We start from the raw sequence: 16,279 nt of genomic DNA, 5'->3' as shown, positions 1-16,279 counted from the left end.
ACGGTACTTCCGAACCCTTCACTGAACATTCTGCAACTCTCTAGTTCTAACCCAGGTTTGAATTGGATTTAACTGAGGCTGTTAACCAGAGAAAATGTAGGCTGAGTTTTTCGGGGATTCCATTATGTTCGTCCTCTTTTCATATTATTTTAGCCTTTGGCAGCCATAAAACGTCTGCAACAGGTCTGGGAACAAACAGTAACCTCTGGGAAGTCAAATAACCCTCACTCATCTTTATATATCGTCCAAGGTAGCGATTAGAATCATCAAGTCTGAGAAGGAAAAAGCTACTAGAAAAGTGCAGGCTGGCCATTGTCATAGTGAAGATTCTGGAATGCGGTACCAAAATAGACAAATTACAGTTACTTAACCTTTGCCTGAATCTCACAGACCTGACGTTAAGGGAAAGAAGCCAGATAGAAAAGTTCATGTCGTTTGGTTTTGTTTAAATGAAGCCTAAAACCAACAAAAGTCGTTAGTTACGATGTTAAAAATCAGGATAGTCTTCCCTACAATGGGGAGGAAAATGACAGAACCACGAGGAGGCTTTTGAGGTTTATATAATGTCCTGTGTCTTGATTTGGATGTTGGTTTACGGGTATGTTCCCTTTGTAGAAATTTCACGGAGCTATAAACTGGAATGCAGTCTTTTTGTAGGTTACACGAGTGGACGGGAATTTTCCCGAGAAGATGAAATGTTACACTGAAATTGTCGAAATTGATAGAATTAACTCCTGAGATCTTTGCATTTGTTGTATGTTAATTATTTCTGTTTTTTTGAAAAAGTGTCCAGCTAAAAGCCTGTAATTATTTATATTTAATTAAATAGGAATAAAGAGCCCATTACACTTCGTGAAAGCTTGACCTAATGCAGTGATTTTTTTCATTTGCTTGATTATGCACCTGGGGCAACTCCCCCTACCACCAGATAGCCTAAATAGAAGATTTTATTATCTATTTGTTTATATTGCTGGTCTTTTTTTTTTTTTTTTTTAACTTTTAATTCAAGTTGGTTAACGGTAGTATTGGTTTCAGGAGTAAAATTTTGTGATTCATCACTTACATATAGCACCCAGTACTCATCCCAACAAGTGCCCTTCTTAATGCCCATCACCCATTTTATGCCATCCTGTAAACCTGGGTTCATTCTTTATAGTTAAAAGTCTCTTATGGATCATGTCCCTATTTTTATCTTATTTTATTTTTCTCTACCTTCCCCTGTGTTCATATTTTGTTTAAGTTCCATATGTAACTGAAATCATATGGTATGTCTTTATTTTGCTTAGCATAATATACTCTAGTTCTACCCACATTGTTGCAAAAGACAAGATTTCATTCTTTTTGATGGCTGTGTAATATTCCATTGTATATATGAACCACATCTTTATCCATTCAACAGTCCATGGACATCTAGGCTCTTTTCATAGTTTGGCTGTTGTAGACATTGCTGCTGTAAACATTGGAGTACATGTGCCCTTCAAACATCAGCATTTTTGGTATCTTTTGGGTAAATATCTAATAGTGCAGTTACTTGGTCATAGGGTAGTTAAAATTAGAAGATTTTTAAATACCATCTATTACCCAAGTCATTGTCTTCAGCAACACCTCTCCTTGGAGCTCCAGACTCCATTTCTGCTTGGATGTCTGAGAAGTACATCAAATTTAGCTTATCTGAAAATATAAACAAACAAAACAAAACAAAAAACCCAAACACACACACACACACACCCAAAATCTCCTCCCAATCATCTTCACACCCCAAATCAGTTTCTCCAATTATTCTCTAGCTCTGTGAATGGTTACCTCCTGCTCCTAATTGCTCAGCCCAAGGAATCATACTTGAGTCTTCAATCTCAGATCCTACCTCCCATCCTATAGCAAGACTTACTGGCCTTATCTACAAAATATGTGGATAATCAGACCACTTCTCCCAACCTCCACTGCTACCACTGAAGACCAAGCCATAATTATTTTATCTGGATTTTTAGCCTCTTAACTGGTTTCTCTCTCACCCACCACCACCACAGATAGTTTTCCACAGAGCAGCCAGAGTAATCTTTTCAAATCATTATATCCCTTTGGTGAAAACCTCCCAATAGCTTCCTGTTGGCCTTATTAGACTAAGCACAAGCTCCTTACCATGACCTACCATATACGACATGATCTTGTCGTACCTTTATGAGTATCATGTCTTATCTCACAGAACTCTTCTCTCACTGCTCCCCTCCTTTCTGTTTTAAACACTGGCATATTGCCCTTGAATCCACCGAGTTTGTCCTCACCTCAAAGTCTGTACTCTGTGCTTTTCTCTCTGGAATGCTTTTCTTTCAGACCATCACATAGATCATGCCTTCACTGAGTTCTCTGAAAAGTAACTCAAAAGGGCTGTTCTCGGCTGTCTTAGTTAGGTTTCAATCAGAGAAGCAGAATCAGTAGCAGATACTTATTGCCAGGAATTAACTTATGCAATTGTTGGAACTGGCTAAGCAAGTCCAAAATTCGTAGGCCACACAAGCAAGAGCGGATTCTAGGCAGGCCCCATGAGAACAGGTTGAAGCTTTCTTCCACAGAAGCCAGGGAGGAAAGATTCCCTTCTTCTCTCAAGTAAATCTCAGCCCTGCATTAAGGCCTTCCAGCTGATTCAATTAGCCCCACCCAGTTTATCCCAGATTATCTCCCTTACTCAAAGCTAACTGATTAAGAGCTTAAATTACTATGTGCAAAATACTCACATACCAACACTTAGTATTTGGCTGAATGGGGTGGGAGGGGGAATGTAGGCTAGCCAAGTTTACATATCAAAAACCATCCTATCAACCTCATCACCATCACTCACCATTTCCACCCTCTTACCCTGTTTTTCTTCATAGTACTTACTACTACCTGCAATTTATTAGTCTTGCCAACTACAACAGTCATTCTCAGTTGGGGAGCAATGGTAGACATTTTGCTTACTCCCCCCCCCCCCCCGCCATCTGGCAACATCTGGAGACATTTTTGATTGTCACAACTGGGGAAATACTACTATATCTACTGGGGAGGGCCCAGGGATGCTACTAAATATCCTACAGTATGCATGATAGCCCCCAAAAGAAAGAACTCTTTGGCCCAAAATGTCAGTATTTCTCTGAGTTTGAGAAAAATTCTGTGCTAGAGTTAAAACTTCACGGAGTAAGAATCTTCTTGTGCATTTCATTTCGAGCACTAAGAACAGAGACTGGCGCAGTAGGCAGTCAGTAAATTTGCTTGAATTAATTAAATGGTAATCTGCATTTTATGCTTGTTTTTGTCATTTAAATACTATAATTTCTATTTGGTGAGCCTGTGCTAAAGCCTGAACTTCCTTGCAATTTTTCCTTACAAGTAAACTTTTAAAAGATTTTGTTCTGTCTCCCTTTGACAGTTATCAAAAGTTCTGTTACAGTAGACTTTCAAAAAGCTGAAATCAAGAATCCCATGCAAATATAAAAGGAACATGATAAATATTTTATTCAACTCAGTTAATGAAGGAACCAGTAAGATAGTAACACTATTATCAAAGTGTGTTTGCATAATGGATCCTTAGAGGCAATTTATTTCTATTTTTTTAAAGATTTTATTTGAGAGTGAGTTGGGGGGAGGGGCAGAGGGAGAGAATCTCAAGCAGATTCCCTGCTGAGCATGGAGTTGATGCAGGGCTCAATCTCACAACCCAGAGACTGTGACCTGAATAGAAACCAAGAGTCGGACTGAGCCACCCAGGCACTCCTAGGCACTGCAATAATGGAATGTTAGTGTAAGGTTGCAAAGTTAGATACAAACTGGCTGATATCCGACAGGGTAATAAGCCATATATTACCTTTGGAGAATCCAGTCCACTGAAGACAAAGTAGCGATTTGCATCCCTTCTGGACATAAATCTACAATCTAACATGTAACTTCACTAAGTCTAGGAACTTTAATAGTGAAAAGTGACTTTCATTTACTGTTCATGTTAAGAACACTCATAATTTCTAACTACCAAATCAGTAGATAGTTTCTGAATAATTTTGCTGTTCTACTTTTTATGTAAAATTTCTAATTTTTTAAACCACCACATGGGCCAGGGGTGCCGGGCTGGCTCAGCTGGAAGAGCATGCAACTCTTGATCTTGGGGTCATGAGTTTGAGCCCCATTTTGGGTGTAGAGATGACTAAAACACAAACAAAACTTTACAAAAATTAAAAAAATACCACATGTGCCCAATGAAAGAGGTCTGTGGTTTGAACTATAAGCTGTAATTCTACAATGTCTGTTTAATATTCTGAATACATGCTGAATTCTAGGAGGAGCAGACTCATCTCTTGGATTTCACTTAGGTTCCATGGACTCCCAGAACAAAATGCAAATTGGGATTCTCTGCACTCTGCCTCCACTTCCGAGAACTCTTCTGGAGTTCAGCTTGAATTATGCTAGCACCCACTGTGCTGTACTTTGAAAGACTTGCAGCAACTACCTCATGCAGGATTAGCCAGTTTGGTTTCCATGAGACTTTGGAATTGGGACACGGAGATGCTAGTTCACCTCTGCTGATCACTTGAAGAGAAAATGTGAACTTGCTAGATGTGCACTTAGAAGCAGGAAAACTTGTTTTCAGAGGGAGCCGCAACAGCAGATAAGCATTACCTGGCAAGAGGAGCAGAAGCATGACTGTGAAAACAGTGGCTTCAGTTCCTGGTGGCATTCCAGTCCTCGTCCCAGCGCCTCTTCAAGCCCAACTGTTTGGCCTTTATGAGACGAATACATCTATTCCTTTTAATTAGTTGCCCTGTTACTATTAAACTAGCTGTGAGGGTGTCTGCTCCGTGCAATGAAGGAATCTCTAGAGAGAGAAGAGGGCCCTCGGCAGTGCTGCTGTGCCCAGGATCTTTCTGGCAAGGTAAAGCCTGCAGCAAACTCCTGGCATCTTCTTTCTTTCTAAATGGACCAGAGTCTGGAGTCCGTTAAGAAGTATTACATAGGGGCACCTGGGTGGCTCAGTGGATTACAGCCTCTGCCTTCGGCTCAGGTCATGGTCCCAGGTCCTGGGATCGAGCCCTGCATCGAACTCTGCTCTGCGGGAAGCCTGCTTCCTCCTCTCTCTCTCTGCCTGCGTCTCTGCCTACTTGTGATCTCTGTCTGTCAAATAAATAAATAAATGAAATCTTAAAAAAAAAAAAAAAAGTGTTACATAAACATTGGGTTCAGATGTTTATAAAGTCAACTAGAAACAAATCAAAAAGAGGTATATGGGCTTGAGAATAAATGTTTATTACTGCTTAATGGGGCCAAAGGGGCAACACAAAGCACTGAAAACATCACTGACTCACAAAAACAGCCACCTTGTTACCTTCTTGGTTGAATTTGTTTATTTCACAAGGCTTCATTCACACATGAAAACAAGATACTAATCCAAGTTCATAACTGTTATAAAAGTAAACATTTGTTGGGACAATGTACAATAAATTGCACTTTTCTTAACAAGCAATACATTTACACTGATAGCATGTACTATACATAATACATGGAATTATGGAGACATCTAATTGGTCAGTGTTTACAGAAGCCGCTTCCTCATGTTTCTTTTGTAGTCAGCACTGTTTGGGCCAATCAACTCCTTTGTTCTAGAACCTGTTTTCATTAGAGGAGTCATGGACAAAATTAGAATTCCTAAAAATAAACGGTATAGAATTTCTACTACCTCCTCAGCAAGGGAAAGGTAGGAGTTGAAAGAAAGGAAGTGATGCTGATTGAGAAACTTCTCCCTTCATTTGAACTGAGGATCCATACATTATGCAAAATACCAAAAATGGACAAATTGGTGCAAAAGGCTATTGGGTCATCTTGGATTCTGGGACCATCTCCAGCTTTGTTCTTGTGCTTTCATGACACCAGAGTCTTAATGCATTTATATACTTATAATTAAGTTGCCTATATTTTATTCCATATATAATATATAGTTATTAAAATCACATTTTAATGGAAGATTTTACATAGTAACTTATTGCCAATGAAAAAGGAATGTAACTTAAAATGTTTATGTTCTACTGAATGAGTCTTTTTTCTTAAAGTTTTCAGAACACTACCAATGATAAACCAAGGATGGAGATGGGAAGAATGGGACACGTTGATGAAGATGTTTTTAGAACTGGTAACAAATTCCTCTGGAAATCCATCTGACATGTAGTCTTCTAGATGGAAGCTGGGAAGGGGACACCTGACAGCTGACTGGAGTCACTCAGCCACTTGTAAACATCTGCTTTTTTCGTTAAAACTCATGATCATCATTGGGGAGGTACAGCCCACGTGGAAGGATTCATTTTGGTCACTTTTGAGAGAGAAGGAAATTCCTAAAATGAAGGGCTTTGCCTGTGTTACGTGGAAGTCACTAGAAGAAAGGAAGGCTGTTCTGGAGCAGTTCTAGTTCAGTGTAGCAACAGCAGGGCGACCAGGGGGGAAAAACAGTTTTCTATCTGGGAGTAAGAAACACAGGCCACTGAACTCTCATTTGGCCACATGTGTATTCAGTGGCTTGGTGCCTGGCCATACAGAGGCAGGGATCGTCTACGTAAAATTCTACCAGTCATGCACACACACAAGTCAAACAGTGTTCAAACAACAGCATTCATCCATTCTCTCATTTTCTTGTCACTGAAGCAAGAAAATCAGATATTTAAGAGTTTGGGTATTTTTAAAGAGTAAGTTGTACAACAGAATCCTCTTGCTAAGTAATTAAAAGTTTTCTTTCCCAGAGGGAGAAAAAAAACAAGGTATCTAATTTTTTAAAAGTTCCCTTTTCCCTTCAAGGGATCCTGAAATCAGACAACTGCCTTAGCAGAATCATGAGTGGGCCGATTTCAGCTAAAGAAAACTCAACTTCTTACATCAGTTACCTGAGCAGGCCTCATTCTCAGTAACTGATCGCTCTTTTCAGGATCTTTCATCTCATGCCCTAAACTGTGCATTCTCTTGTTTTTCTCCCTTTCACTGGGAAATAAAGCCACTAGTTATTAACTGGAAAATATTTTAAGAAAATGGAGTAGGGGTTTGAGAAAAATAAATATTAATACACAGTACAAAAGGATGAAAAATTGGCGGGGGAGAAAAGAAACAAGATAAATATTAGTACTAACTATCCCAACATTTAGTACAAAGACTGCTTTTGTACTTTGGAAATTTAAGAAAGCCAACGAAGAAATTATGAACTGAATAGCTGGGAGAGGGAAAGAGAGAGTGGTTGTATGGAAGGAGGGCCCAGAGGCCTCTGTGACATTCCCTTGGTGTTCCCAATAGGCACTCATACACAGAGCATTAGGTAACTGGGAATTTCTTTGCATTAAATTGTATGTAACTAAATATAACCAAATTGTGCCATGGCTCAGGGTGTGAAGCCGGCAAACATATGCACTGCAAAATTCAGCTGGGTTTTGTTTTTTTTTTTCCAGCTTCAAAAATGTGTTAAACAAGAGTCTCAAGATATAAAAGCTAATGAACTGAACTATCAAATTGAAATTCACTCCTTTCATGTATTCTGCAGAATTTAATGAGAAGAGAAATCATCACTCCTCAGAATGCTGTAAGTATTGGGTTTCTGGAGGAATGGTTTATATAACATATCCTAGGAAAAGATGAAAAACACTCTAGAGTATTTGGAAATTTCCTAGATATCTGGGCTGGTTGATGTCTCTCTAAAAGAAATTCAAGAGAAGAGTAGTAATTTTCAAATATATTTCAAAATAAGTGAAATTAAAACCAACAGTTATTTAACACGGGGATGTACGAGTTTTCAAACAATACAGGGGAAAGGACATGTGGCTGGGCTGGTGCTATTCTAACATGTTGAATGAATAAACACATCATATACCAAATTCTGAATTTTCTTTCTTTCTATCTAGTATTGCAACTGACCCAAAGGCATTGCAGTGAGGAACGGTTTAGACTTACGGTACCAATACACATAACTAAGTATGATATGGAACTGGAGAAGGAGGAAAACAATCTATAGATTGCCATTAAAATCTTCTGAAAGAGTTAAGAGAAAATGTAAAAGATTATACATTTGGAATGTATGTACCTGGTGATTTTGTTTAAAGAAAAAAATGTTAAGGGGCTCTGGAACTGAGCCTGGTATACAGGTGAGGACTGGACTTATAGCCATTCCATTTCTCCCTCAACTGCCATGTAAGGAAAATTATGCAATTCAGGCATTCTGTGGAATGTGTTGATTTTTGAAAGTTAAAAAGAGCTCTGTACAGTAAAACTATGAGATTCACACAACACAAAAGAACATCTTTAATTGAGCTGGCCATTTGATAAGGCAACTTGTACAAGGCTTCTTGGAACCAAAGCATAAAGTACCAGTAAAGCTAAAAAATTATGCTAAATGACTTACAGAAACAAGTACCAAGATGCAATTTTCTAGCCATTATATTTTACAACAACAAAAAAAGATTACCTTTTCTAAATCACCAAGTAGGGAACATTAGCGTCAACACAGACACTCAGAATGCTGGATTATTTTCCTTTTTGGTACAAGAAAATGAATATTATAATGAAAGACGTCAGGACAAAACACAATTCTGTAAGAAAAGTATCATCTGATAAATATAATAAAGGATAACATCCATATCAGTTTTATGGGTTATAGATGATTTAATAAACACTTACCAATGAAGGGGACTTAATTTAGAGTTTAATGATCATTTTGGAGGAAAGTTATCTACTATGAGCAACTTAATAGTGCATGCTCCTGGAGTTGAGATGGCTCTTATTTAATTTGTACTTCCAAGAATGTGTAATTTTTCATTGCAACATATGGCACAGATGAGAATCACTCTGGCTACAGAGTTTAAGATCCTTTGCAAACAGTATGTTCAACAATGAAGGGAAGGATGAGTATCAATAAATGTTATTGTACATCGCTGACGGACCAAAGCCTCCAAACTAGTTTAGAAAATGGGAAAATTAGTTTTGCTGTTACCAAAGAATTTCCTGCAAGGACTATATATATATATATATATATATATATATATATATATATATATATAAAGTTGGTGGAAATAGGTTTTTTTTCCAATTATATGTTAAATATATGTTCAATTCAAAGAATATTCAATTATATGTTAAATATAATTAAAAAAAACTATTTCCACAAACTTTTAAACAATAGCTTTACCTTTCCATGAGATAAGTATTTCTATAAAGATTTTATATTCAATCAAAAATGTTACCAATGCATTTGCATCTCTTCATCTGGGGTACCAAGGGCACATTTTTAGGGAGATACAGAAATAGTTAAAGTTGTCTAATAGTAAACTAAGATGAAGTGAAACTGACCTTAATTTTCCATTTCGTAACTTTAAAAAGGTAGAGTATATTAGTGTTTACTTAGCAAATATATGTCAACCTTAAATGAAATACTCTGTCCCTGGTTCTCTATTTCATTTGAAGCACATTGGCTGAACCTGGGTCTCTCTGGGCTTTTCCAGTAAAGGCTCCCTAATGCTGCAACTCACAGTAGCCACCTCTGACTTCAAGTTTGCTGGAAGTCACAACTGTGTTCAGACTTAGGAATCGGCAATTCCCATGTAGAGTTTCTCAAAAGGACCTGTTGGAATACTAGGGCCGAATGATTTATCTTATCCTGCGTTTATCAAAATTTCTGTTCCTTTCATCTAGGTTGTTTTCTCAATAGTCTATCTTATTCCATGGTTCTTGGCACTTCACTTCCAGATACACGCAACAGAAAATGAAAATAAACTCATTCTTTTTGGGGGGACTGTTCAATCCCAGGTTTATTCTTTGGACAGGATTATCATTTTCCAGGGAGTCACTTTCAGGAAGAAACCTGACAGTCGTCATGAATGGTCCCACAGTGTGCTTTATCTGAATAAATCCTGAAAAGATAAGAGGTTTAGATTTCAATCTTTTTTCTTTTTTTTTTCTTTTTCTTTTTTTTTTTCTTTTTTTTTCTTTTTTGTTTTTTTTTGCTGTGACAAATATCCTATCACTTCAACCTTGGAATAAAAGACATCTCCATTTTTATGTAAGATAAAAGTAATTATGAATAATTAGTTCTAAATTAAAAGCATTTAGTTCTGAATTACTTATTTCCAACTAAACATCAGGCATATAAAATAATGGGTAATACTATGGTGGAACTGAACTTGGCCTTCCATGAGAAGCTCGAAAGCAGGTATTCAACATAACTCAGGTCAGTTTAAATAACATCCCTTTGCAAAGTGTCAAACGAGAACGAGTGAGAGCTACTGAGAGATCCTGGCTTGCTTTCTGGCCTCCTCTACTTTCCTGCAAAGGGATACCGGGAGATTCCTCCTGGGTTTCTGTCCCTTTGATCGTTGTGCTCTTGTGCTTTGGGGAGGCTGGAACTATGTGCTCTCCTTGGGTGGCTGGGTGGCCGGCGGTGGCTGCAGTGGCTGGGTGCCCGTGGCTGTTTTGATAGAGTTCAGGGTTTTGCTAAACCAAGAGTTTTTTGCAGCTTGGATTTCATTCATAAGGGCTCCTCTCTGATGTTCCAGTTCCTGATTAAGAAAAGAAAATCATCTGAATTATGTAAGTGTTTTCTCTCTGCCCAAAAAACCCCAAAGTATAGTTTTATGGAATCCCCAGGTCTGTATAGCTGTAGCTGTCCTCCCACAAAACCCATGTGAGATTTTAATTGGCTTCTTAATGCAATGTTTTTGGTCCAAATTTAGGTTTAGGTTACAACATGTTTGAAACAACAAATATATGGATGGACAGAACTTCTGCTGATGTTGTAAGCATGACTGAATTCTAGTTCCAAACACATGGCCTTTACCCCAAGAACCTCCCGGGCCAGCACAGAAACCATTCAGGGTCGCTAGTGGGGCCATGGTTAGAGCCATGGCAGGTTATGGTGATAGGCAAGGACCTTGGGAAAAGGGAAATGGGGGGAATAGTTCATCAGAAGCCAGGACTATTTTCCTAATTATGTTATCTTCCCATATGGGCAGAGATTTTGGGGAAAAGAATTTGGCAAAGTCAAGTAAAGATGAAGGAGAAAAAGCTCCAAAGCAAAGAATGGGTGTCAGCCAATGTCCACCTGTCAGGAGGACAACAGAGAAGGTCTGGCCTTTCATTTTCAGGATCAGCTACCACAGCAGCTGAGTTCGATGAGAAGGGATCTTGGCAACAGAAATCTCAGGGTAAACTAAAAAAGCATATGCTTAAGTTCTCATAGGATATTATTTTAATTATTACGCTTTCATTTGAAACTATGTGTTTATGTCACTGTCTAAAAATAATGATGTAGGGGCACCTGGGTGGCTCAGTTGGTTAAGCTTCTGCCTTCGGCTCAGGTCATGATCCCAGGGTCCTGGGATCGAGCCCTGCATTGGGCTCTCTGCTCAGCGGGGAGCCTGCTTCTCCCTCTCTTGCTCCCCCTGCTTATGTTCCCTCTCTCGCTGTGTCTCTCCTCTGTCAAATGAATAAATTAAATCTTAAAAAAAATCTTTTTTAAATGATGTAAAATGTGACTCTGGAGGACACATTAGTGGGCAAAAAAAGTATTCATCGTATGCGGAAACCTCTTCAGATGCCGAGCTGGATGGATGGAGCCAAAGGACAAGAATGTGTCCTAGAGCATGGATCGCTTCTCTCCTCCGGTCACCAACCTGGATTTTGCACTTGGCCTCCACCAGCTGCAGCTTGGTCTGCGCCAACTCCAGCTCCATCTCCCTCAGCTGCTTCTTCAGGTTGTCCTTCTCGTCATCCAGGTCCACCCCCTGCTCCTCCCTGCTGACGGCCGCCGGCTTCAGAGCCCCCTCTTTGCTGAAAATGTCACTGCAGTGTTTACAGGCCATCATTTTACCCTGAAATAGCCAAAGAGAGAACCCACATCAAGTGACTTCACGGCAGAAATCATTTCCAGAAACAAGACGTAGACGCTGCTTATGGTTCTCAAAGGCAAGCCCACTTCTGAAGGTAATTGTATGTTTTGCGCTGCAGCCAAAATGGTTTTAGCACAAAACTCAGTTGCTCAAGTTCAGTGCTCCTTGCTTCTTAAAGTATCTCTAGAGTATCCATTTCCCTGGAAATGGAAACTATTAGAGCATCTCTGTGAAACCTGTCCTGGAAATTCTGTGCTGCCATGAGTCCTTCTAGAGCCCCACACCACAGGCTCTCCAAGCAGTGTCTCCTGAATCCTAGAGGTCCTGTAAGGCTGCGTACTCTTCCCACCCCCGCTGCAAGTGAAGAAACTCAGAGCGTAAGTAGCCGGTCCACAGGAGACTGAGAAAGGTCACTGTGACTGACCTAAATCTATGCCTGCAACGAAGTTTATGTCCTGTCCTTTGGTTCAGCTTTAAGCAAAGAGAATCATTATTGTTCAAGGTAATCCCAGCAACCCTGCCTCATGTCTGGCCTGCCAGTCAGGCGCGCGGCACCGACCAAAGCAACTCTTGTTTTCTTACAACAGCTCCAAAAATAGTTTAGAGCTAAAAGATATTACAGAGCATCTCTAATTTAATGTACTACTACATATTATAATATGTCCATAACTGAAACTATTCTTTTCTCTTCACACACACACACACATCCCAATTCTCCCCACATTTCTGTGTCACTAATGCCTGTCTCCACCATTTAGGCCTGAACTCTGGGCTCGTCTTCTTTCCCTTCTCCCTCATTCCATATTCAGTTGGTCATTTTTTCTCGGACATTCCAAGCTCTCCTCATCCCAGGCCTGAATCCCTAGAAGTCATCTTCTCAGCCCCCAATTGATTGCTTTGTTTGTTTGTTTGTTTTAAATTAACATAGAATGTATTATTTGTTTCAGGGGTACAGGTCTGTGATTCATCAGTCTTTTATAATACCCAGTGCTCATTACAACACACACCCTGATCGCTTTCTTATCCCATCCTTAATGTACTCTTCAGATTCTACCTGATTAATATTCATTAGACACTTAAAAGATATCTTGTAAGCCTCTTCAGAACCTGGGAGAGTAATTAGCCCACTACTGGCACTAAATAGGCAAACAGCAAGTATTAGTTTTATGTGTTTATGGTAGACTAAATAAAATGTTAAAAGTGGTGGCTTTTGATCTGGGTCTTAAATGATTAAAAGTTTGCCAAGCTGGGCAGGCAGTTCTATTAGGCGGAACCGCATGAAGGAACAGGCTCCCGGAGGGAGGAGGACATCTCAGCAGGGTGAATACTGTGTGCAAAGCCGCTGGCCCTTCAGAGAACTGCGGGGAGTGTGAGCAGGCTCCAGCGGGGAGGAATGGCAGAGCAGCGAGAGGCAGGAAGTGAGAAGTGTTGTCCATGGCCCCAATGTAAAGGTTCCCCAGTGTAATGCTATGGAACCCCGATTCCGTCCTACAGCGAAGGCACTCACTACATCCGGGGCTCCCCGCTGGAAAGAGAGCACTGAGCCTCACGAGGCTGCAGGGTCTCAGCCAGCGTCCACCTCCCCGTCTTCCTTACTAACAGAACTCTGACTTCATGTGGGCTGGCAGTTTGCCCGGTTAAAAGCTGCCATTTCCCAGGCTCCCCTGAAACTCAGTGTGGCCATGAGATTCAGTTCTGACAGGTCAGCAAAGTGTGGTATGGAGCTTCAAGGAAAGCCACTTAGAGCTCACCCAGCTGGAGGTGGGCTCTAGGACCCTGGCATTTTCTTCTGGCTCCAAATTCGACCCTGGAAGGTGGGTGTGATGGAGGTCACTCCAGTCGACAGGTTTGACTTTCAAGTGACCTTGAAGATGGCAGCCGGTGCTGAGGGTGTAGGTCACTGATACCTGACCAGTGTGGATTGCTGATAAAACCAAGGATCTTTCTAGCCCTAGACTTTTTTTTTTTTTTTTTTTTTAAGTGAGATTACGTCTTTTGTGTTTTAAGCCATTGTTATTTTGGGTTTCCTCCCTGTGGCCAATCTCATTCTAAATTGATACACAGAGTGAGAGAATGACATTCATCCTGGGGAAAGCTCATTCTAACTCCAGTGCGAAGGGTTATGTGCAAGGGGAATGGTGTTACAGGAGAATGGAAACATCAAAATCTACAGCATCACGCCAAACAAGAGATGAAAGGGAAGTAGCGTTGGGTCAAGAGGCTATGGGACAGTACAGTGACCAAGGGTATGGAGAGTAGAGTCTCACTCCCAGGGTTCAAATCCCGGCATTACTATTCACTGTGACCTTGAGATCATGAATGACCTGTTTTGGTGATCATTGTCAGTAAAAACAAGACCTAATAAGTCATTAAAAAGAAGATATAATTGGGGCACCCGGGTGGCTCAGTTGGTTAAGCATCTGCTTTCAGCTCAGGTCATGATCTCAGGGTCCTGGGATTGAGTTCTGCATCGGGCTCCCTGCTCATCAGCGAGTCTGCTTCTCTCTCTCTCTGCCTGCTGCTCCCTCTCCTTGGGCTCTACCTCGATCTTCAAATAAATAAATAAAATCTTTTTTTTTTTAATAAGAAAAAGATATAATAGTATCTACCTACACAGGAAGCTGAGAGGATAAAATGGGATAATCTTTGGAAAAGTACACACAGGGCATGTTTACTAGGTGTTAGTTGTTGTTTTCGGCCAAAACAAGTTCAGGTTCCTCTTCCCGAATATCACGGCCTTTCATTAGACGACCCAGTTGTCTATTGTTTATAATATCCAGTATTTCCCTCCATTCCTTAATACTTGAAGCACATCAGCCTCCTTAATGAGACTCATTTGGATTTCTGGGTCTTCACAGTTTCTTCCAGAATGTCCTTTCTAAATCCTTCTAACAGAAGTCTAGAAATCTTCTAACAGAAGTCCTGCTTCAGTCCAGCCTCCTCTACAAAGTCATCTTTGGTCTGCAGTTCTTACGATGTTGCTTTCTCAAAACGCTGCTTGTCCATGTCATCCAACTCAGTGCTGACTTACATGCCTCTGTACTATTCCCTAAATATTTCACATGCATACATACAACTGGCTCCTGTAGGGAAATTCTAAACTTTTTGTTATGCATAATTTCTGTAAAACATTAAAAGCTGTCCACATAGATGCTCAATAAAGCCTTGAGTGACCCATATACATCCATTTCATTTATATTTCCATGAAGATTTTAGTTCAGGATAGTTAACCCTTTTATACCAAGGAACATCATCAACTGAGTGTTAGTGTGAAAAAAGGATGATAAAGGCCAAGGAGGAAGAAGGTAAAGGTAGACCAGAGAGGGAAGACATGAGCCCAAAATTTTGGCAGGTTTGGGCAGGGAGATGACCAACGTCACAGTCACTAATAATCTCAGAGTGTTTTAGAACAGGAAATAAGAAAAAAACACTTGGACTACAAAGTCAGAACAAGGTTCATATTTTCAGTTCTCATGTCTCAGATTTTCAGGTTATAAAGTTATAAAACTATGGGTTTACTGTGTGCCAACCACTAAGCTAAGCACTTATTTAATCTTCAAAATAACCGGCTGAAGCGGGTAATGTTGTCTCTATTTTACAGGACCCAAAATACAGCTCAGAGAGGTAAATAACTTGTCCCAGTCGTTCAGTTATATGCTAACGTGTCTAGAATGCATTTATGCACTAGCATCAAACCTGAATATACTCAAAGAGAACTACGTCGGGTTTCTGCACGCAGGTCACAAGAGTTGGCTGTGCCAGCACTGCTTCTGAAGACAGGGATCCATTTGCTCTGCTGTGGATTCTGCGGGAATTAGCAATCGCTTTTCTCACGTAGGCAACAAAAGGAGTTTCACCACCAGGGGGCAGCATGTAAAGAAATCCTACAGTTTCCTTTAAAAACAACCCTCCAAAAAACTGGTGGAGAGCAAGGGGAGGGTCCTGCCCTGTGGCGCACCAGGCCAAAGCCACAGTTCTAGCCTGATGCCGAGGGTTCCCAGGCGTCCACCGTGCAAGAAGGCTCAGGAGCCTCCTGTGACAAGGCTGAGCTCCCACGACCTGCCTGCCACAAGCCCTGACATTGATGGGAACACAGCCTTTCTGCAGGCAGCGAAGAGGATCACACCCGGTCAGAGACAGAATCCGCTTTCCACCCACCGAGAGGGGCAGGGTGGGCGTGACGTCAGAACCTGGGCCGCCGGGGGGCGTGGTTACGCAAGGGGGCGGGGCTGCCCCTCGGGTACTGACGTACGACTGCGTGAATCTGTAAGAAGCCAACGCACAGAGCGTTATCGCACCGCCTCACCTTAACCACTTCCAGCTCCTCCCTGCTGGCGGCCTGCTGTGTCTCCAGTCTGGTACTTAACTGGGAACAGATCTGAAGGAAAGAAAAGAGTGTCTTTATTAGGAAG

At 40.7% G+C, this 16,279-nt stretch overlaps 1 protein-coding gene across 4 annotated transcripts in view; it reads right to left on the bottom strand.

The window, feature by feature from the left end:
* Positions 1-9,716: 9,716 nt before the first annotated feature.
* The window catches only part of RABGAP1L (RAB GTPase activating protein 1 like), a 757,100-nt gene continuing 750,537 nt past the window's right edge, over positions 9,717-16,279 (bottom strand). For all 4 annotated transcript variants that reach the window (XM_080824387.1, XM_080824389.1, XM_080824390.1 and 1 more), the window contains 3 exons: positions 16,174-16,245; positions 11,652-11,849; positions 9,717-10,538 (listed from right to left, as the gene is read on the bottom strand). In XM_080824387.1, coding sequence (XP_080680513.1) covers positions 10,386-10,538; positions 11,652-11,849; positions 16,174-16,245 — 423 coding nt within the window. In that variant the 3' untranslated portion in view covers positions 9,717-10,385. The remainder of the gene's footprint in view (positions 10,539-11,651; positions 11,850-16,173; positions 16,246-16,279) is intronic.

This window comes from Martes martes (genome assembly GCF_963455335.1).
Source record: "Martes martes genome assembly, chromosome: 15".
NCBI classification, from domain to species: domain Eukaryota; kingdom Metazoa; phylum Chordata; class Mammalia; order Carnivora; family Mustelidae; genus Martes; species Martes martes.
Note: the sequence above shows the minus strand (reverse complement) of the source record. Positions and strands in the feature narration are given on the sequence as shown.